This window comes from Glossina fuscipes, unplaced genomic scaffold (genome assembly GCF_014805625.2).
Source record: "Glossina fuscipes isolate IAEA_lab_2018 unplaced genomic scaffold, Yale_Gfus_2 158, whole genome shotgun sequence".
NCBI classification, from domain to species: Eukaryota; Metazoa; Arthropoda; class Insecta; order Diptera; family Glossinidae; genus Glossina; species Glossina fuscipes.
The window spans coordinates 1-6,571 of NW_023998501.1; the positions used below are offsets into that span (position 1 = coordinate 1).

Here is a 6,571-nt window from a genome sequence, read left to right on the forward strand (position 1 = left end):
GATAATTTAAAAAATGTTACTAATTAAAACAATTTATGCGAAAATCGTGGAATATGAGAGAGAAAACATGGGTATACCAATAGAATTATGATTCCATTATGGGCATGCTTTTAAAGAGTCTCTCATATTAACAGATCCTCGTACGGCCGACATACCTGTGGCGTCATCGTTGAAATATACGTTTGCTTTGATAGGCATATATTTGTTGATAGTTTTGAAACTCGGTCCGGCTCTTATGTCTAATCGGAAACCATTCGAAATTAAGCGAATTTTGCAGATTTACAATATACTGCAAATTGTGGGCAACTTGTATTTGCTTTACCAGGTACGGATATGCATTTGTATTGACTTGTACAATAATTTAAGAAAAGTATCCCTGAAAATCATTTTTGGTTTTGTTGATGGAAGTTCCACTCAATATTCCTCTAAAATTTTAACAATTAGTGCGATTTAAAAATTTTCTGTACAGTGCCTTAAACTCATACTATTCGCTTGATAGCTTCAAGTGTAGCAAAGGTTTATCCTTTTACCTGAGTAATCCCTTTGTTCCTTTGATAACAGACTGAAGAATATTGATAAATAGGATCATAAAGCTAAAGTCACTTAAGAAGGAATTTGCGTAACACAAACGATCTCAAAGGAATATGCAAAGATGGCACAGTTCTCAATTGACCGGGCCATTTGCACATGCTCTTGGTAAATATTTGTTGTGATGTTCCGAATTGTTTCTGTTAAATCTCCTTGAAAGTACATCCATCTGTACATGTTGTTTGTTTGTGGAATTTTTATAGAGCGCACAGTGACACAGATAGTTGAAATTTTTTTGGTTGACGCCTAGATGACAAGGGGGTTACGTTGTATCTAAGTACTTGCAAAACAGAAACCCCTTCAAAGGCGCATTGAAATCTGTCACTTTCTATTCTTCACTTTACTATTTTGCATTCCGCGTACTGCTTACTATTTATAAATTTGTTATTCTTTTTCCTTCCATCCAGTGTTTTCTTTATTATTTGTATCATCCCAAATTTAGATGGACTTGCTTTAATACCGCTAAAACAGACTACAGCGTGGAGACCATGGAATTTCTAACACCGACTATTTTAGGATATTGGTTGAAGTTTTTCGATTTTCTAGATACCGTAAGTAGATTGAAATTGCTTTGGTTTTTCATTAATATTATTATTATTTTTATATAAACTTTGCGCTGAGAAAGTAGTCATTGCCACGGTCGACGATCTCTTTCGATTAAAAATAACATCGTGTTGACTTCTACTTGAATTGGGAAATTTGCCCTCATCCCGAAAAGATGTAGCGAAGAACTCAGATTTTACTTACTGAACTTTTGTTGATGACTTGAGATTTAATTTTCTACTTACTAATTGAGGGTTGACTTACGTAAATGAAATGTATTTAAAGTGATTCCATTTTAGTGAAATCTCTTCATAGGTCGACGGCCGCAAATTTCAACTGTTACGTTAAACCTTACAGTTGACAAGATATGGATTGAGAACTTCATAGACGTTAAAGTTGCGTCAGTTGCGTAAACGCGCGAGAACTGATTTAAGTGAATACGCAAAGACTTTAAATTCATGCTTCTTGCAGCTTTTATATAAAGCCATTTCTCATACAGTGCTTGCTTTTATTCATTCTGTTAAATTTGAGTGGTGAAGTAGAGGAAGAAAAAAAATTGCTGGACATCGGTATAGTGACCATTAATCCATATATTTCCATCTGTCTTTTAGATTTTCTTCGTTTTACGGAAAAAATGGAATCAGGTTTCATTTCTGCACGTCTATCATCATGCCATAATGCTTTTTGCAGCTTGTGTGTATGTGAAATATGGTTTTGGTAAATATAGAAAGCATAACACTTCTTGTTTTACTTAACATAACTTTATTTATACTCGCAGCATCTCATTTTACTATGGTGCCTTTTTGCAATTGCTTTGTACACGTTGTTATGTACAGTTACTATTTGGCAGCTTCTCTGGATTTGAAAATTGATTTTCTACCGTGGAAGCGAAGTGTAACACAAATACAAATTTTACAATTTTTGTTTTTGTTAGTGCATACAATGGCAGCAATTGCTGATAATTGGTGTGGATTATCTATGCTTCTGCTGACCGTTGTTTTCCTACAGGATATATTTATGCTTGCCATGTTTGGTAACTTCTATTATAGAACCTATTTGGCAAACCGTCGAAAGATCGAGAACAATATGAAGAAAATCAAGGAAACTTAGATTTCCATACGTATGTTGTTATTGAACTCCATATGACGTACTTCACTTGAAATAACATAGCTAGAGTTTAAGAATTGTAGACGAATTTATGACTTTGACACTAATAATCGTTTCCGTTATTCTCGCTGGTCGGCAATATAAAATCTCTTATTGAGGGTAAGGCATTGGATGTTAAAGATTGGCGAACATCACTTTCTTACTCTCTTAGCATTGTTGTATTTTAATCTTACCTTAGGTTAACTTTAACCCTATTAATGTGGATTTGCATTACATTTTTTTTAGATTAAATATAGATAACTATTTTTCTAACGTAGTTAAATTAAAATAATTAAAAAAAAAAATTTGTAAAAAATATAATAATTGTTTACCTTACTTGGTTATTTATTGGTTACTTATTGTTAGATAACGTTTAATAAGGTTAGTTCCTAATAATTACTAGGTTGTGTTCGTATCGGTTTTATTGAATATTCTTGCTTTGCAGTGCTTTTTATATATAACACATTTATATATAACGAATTGAATATGTAAAAGGAATGAAAGAATGCAAGCAATATTTTCCTGTGTAACTACATACATATATAGCATTGTACAAAGGCAGAACTGTTTGTCGATAAAGCACATTTCAAAAGTTTTATTATAAAATTTAATAAGTAAATGTTATTCCTACAAAAGCATACAATTTTGTTTATCGAGTACTGTGTATGATGTTAAAAGAATACAGAAGTTAATTAACACGACGTTGATTTTTTGAATGCCTGACTGCAACTGACTATTGTTTAAAATTATTCTTTAAAAACAAAATTTTGGTGCAATTACAACAAGTAAGAAAATTACATCTGATCGTCATGGAATCTTAAAAAAGACTAAAAAAGAGAAAAATAACAAAATTTTCAAACCCTATAACATTGGGTGGACGCTGCTGATTTATTCTATTTTCAGTATAAGTGGAAATGCAATAATGTGTATGTGTTGTATATTATGGCTAACAAGCAAAAAATAGGTTTGAGCGTTGTAGGCGTGTCCTTTGGTGGATTTGGGTCATTTTTAAATTCTTTTGTATATTTGAAGGCAATATCTTCTTTTTTGCGCGTGGGAGAAGATTTACCGCATATATTAGATAGTTGTTCAGACGGACAAATGGACAGACAAACAGATGGACATGTTTGGGCCCATTCCGAATTTGAAACGGTACAAATGTTTACATACTTTAGAGAATTTTTGGAAAAAAAGTGTAACTTTTAGTTGGGTATAGTAAAATATATTAGATTTTGGTGAGGCGTGGCAAATTTGTCCCATTTCTGTGCAGGCATTACAGCATTGCCCGTAGGATATATGGAACATACGTTCAGGTTATTGTAGATTTATTTGCATAGTTCATGAGTAATGAGCAAAAAACCAATTTTTTTATTATGTTTGAGAAACAGAGGCGTTCTTAGTTTACGTGATACGGTACGCCTGTCCTTCTTGCGAGAATTTTCAATTTTTCTTTCAAATTTGAAGACGATAGTTTCACTTTTGCGGTTACAACAGCTATTACATAGATGGACAGACGGACAAACAGACATGCTTAAATCAATTCAGAATTTTATGGTGATCTACAATATCTATACTTTGTTGGGTCACTGTTTTGACAAAATGATTATCCATCCTTCGGTATTGAATACTAGAATTGTGTTATTTTACCCTACACCACTTCTGGTACAGGGTGTAATATGTTAGTGCGAAAGTATGTAACACCCGGAAGGCTTAAGACAGGTTCGCCTTTTTCTTTTATTATACCTATCGGTTCAGAATCATTTTCTAAATCGATCTAAACCTGTCTGTCCGTCTGTCCGTTTGATGGCTTTTCATGTATTTTTGTATTCAATCTGCAGGTCGCAATTATTGAGATATTTTGATGAAATTTCGTATACAGACGTACTTTGGTTTGGTCTACTTCTCCGACCACTCGCAATATAACCCCCTATCTTGAAACGCCGTTATGCACTTTTTAAGGTTTCTCGTTAAAGTTAGCTAAGTGATAGTAATTTGACTTTCTAAATCGGAAGTGGTGTTGGGTATCTAACGGTCGGCTTTGCTCAATTATATTGTTCACACTTGTTATTAAAAACTGGGACTTTGTAGCTACTAATCTAATCGAAATAACTTCTTCGATACAAAGGCGAACATAATTTTCATCCAACCGTATGGATAGTGATAAGTACAGCAATTGTGGTAATGTGAAAAGTGCAATTAAAAATCGAAGCAAATTACGTTCACTTTATAGCGACATTTAGTTTCTTTTTGCTTCAAGTCATTGTACCGTTAAATTTAAAGTCTTAATGAAACCATAGTGAATAGTTGCGAACGATTTCAGATCAACGGGTATTATAAAATATAGTAATGTTAGCGGGTCTGCATTGTTTCCTGCCCACAGTTATCTACCTATATCATTCTTAAATATTTAAGGGATCATTTAAGGGATCATGGTTTTACCCATTTAGCAAAGGGTACTCGAGGTACCACCATATTCAAGAGGCGTTAAGGCAGTATATCGACTATGTGCTCTAAGAGTTTGCGTCCCATATCGCATTGTGTCATAATGCCAACCGACCTGCGGGCTAAGGAACATGTCCACAAAGCCGAATTACAACACCTGTGGGATGACAAAGACAAGCGGCGAACAAAATTCCAGGTTGTGGAGTAATGGCAGAGTCGCTGGAGTAGGGCGAAAGGCAGGTGAGATCGCCGACTACGTAACTCGGTTATTAAGCGGCCATTGGTGTTTCCGAGCGTATTTGTATAGGTGTAAATTTGACCAGCACCCATTTTGTAGCTTTTGTGAAGCACCAAGGACGACGAACATGATTCTTGGCCTGTCTGTAATACAACGTCGTTTTTCTCTTTGACAATCTCATAATAAATATGCGATCAATAAAAATGGAAAGCGACTGGAGTGTTTGCCGCAAATATACTGTCGGAACAAAGAAACGAAGAGCAAGAGTGTAAACATAGGCACATAGCTAATGCTTTAACAGCAAACCTTCTTGTGAAGGTATATCTAAGATAGGGGTAGGAGTATAGATGGATGCGAACAAATGATTGGTATGTTCTCTTCGTTACATAGTTGTTACACGCAACCGCCCGAGGATGTGCGTTTAGTACCCAAAAGGAATTCTATATATTTTCAGGGTGAGCTTCAATTCGTAAATCGATAATTATATGTAACGCGAAAGCTTTGAAGCCTTCGCCTGAAACTGACATTTGAAGTTAGAAATGTTGCACGATAATGAGTGGAAGCTCTTTACTGCGAATGTATTCAAATAAATCATTGTTCAATTGTAAAACTTCATTAACTAAGCCAGTATAAAACTTTGTTAAACTTATCAGTAAATCGTTCATGACATCGTTGACGTGGGGATAAAGATTTTAAAGATTTTAATTTAAACAAGGATGGTCTCTGTTCGCAACGCCGATGTATACACGCATCAGAGACTTCAGAAAGCATTTATTTTTATTAACGTCAATCATCCAGATGGCGGAGGTACATTCGTTTCATAAAAACGTTTGCTTCATGCAAAATTCTGAACCTGCTCGCACTGTGATTGTGAACATTTTTCAACTTTAAAATCGCTAAAAAAATTTTAAAGTTTTTTCACGGGCTTTGATATTGAAAATTGATCGAATCGATCAAAAGCCACGTCTACAATACAATATAAACTGAGAATAGCTCCGCGTTTAACAGCAGAAACTATAACGGATACAGTGATAAAAATTTTCCACTTATATTCTGCAGCACCTGTACACAGAATATCTAGAGCATAGAAGAGATCTGGTCAAAGTCGAAATGTAGTTTTCTTATTTGTTTGTATTTTATCGTCTATTACTCAGGAGATGTAAGAAGGGTAGTGATTACGAAGGATTGTAGATAGATTAAAAAAGTAAAAAAAAATGGCTGCTGTAGTCTTATCCGTCTGCCTATCTATCGTCTCCGTAAGTGATGCCAAGTTTCTTTCATTCACTCTTATTATTATTTTAATTTAACCTAAAATATGCAACACTTATTGATATAAATAGAGAGCAAAGAATAAAAACTTTTTAAGAATAAAAAAATCTTTTTTTTATCTATAAAACTTTTAATATGTTCTGCTTCGGACAATTAGTTGATGTTCCCTGTAAAAGATATCAATTCGAAAATACTCCAAATCGAATCACTGTTACATTTGGTATTTCCTAATGAAAATTTTAGCTACTAGGATACTTAAGGTCCATAGTCGCATTTCATTTCGTATAGTTAGCACTAATGACACAGTGCAGCCTTCTCTCGTATAGCACAGTACTTGTATAAGAC

The 6,571-nt window shown here is 34.2% G+C and overlaps 1 protein-coding gene across 1 annotated transcript; it reads left to right on the forward strand.

Moving 5' to 3' along the window:
• The first annotated feature begins 53 nt into the window (after nucleotides 1-53).
• LOC119641657 (elongation of very long chain fatty acids protein-like) lies at nucleotides 54-2,430 on the forward strand. The gene is made up of 5 exons (XM_038040447.1): nucleotides 54-71; nucleotides 135-325; nucleotides 996-1,139; nucleotides 1,743-1,848; nucleotides 1,910-2,430. The coding sequence occupies exons 1-5, from the start codon at nucleotides 68-70 to the stop codon at nucleotides 2,239-2,241; spliced, it is 777 nt and encodes a 258-aa protein (XP_037896375.1). The 5' UTR covers nucleotides 54-67; the 3' UTR covers nucleotides 2,242-2,430.
• The last annotated feature ends 4,141 nt before the right edge of the window (nucleotides 2,431-6,571 follow it).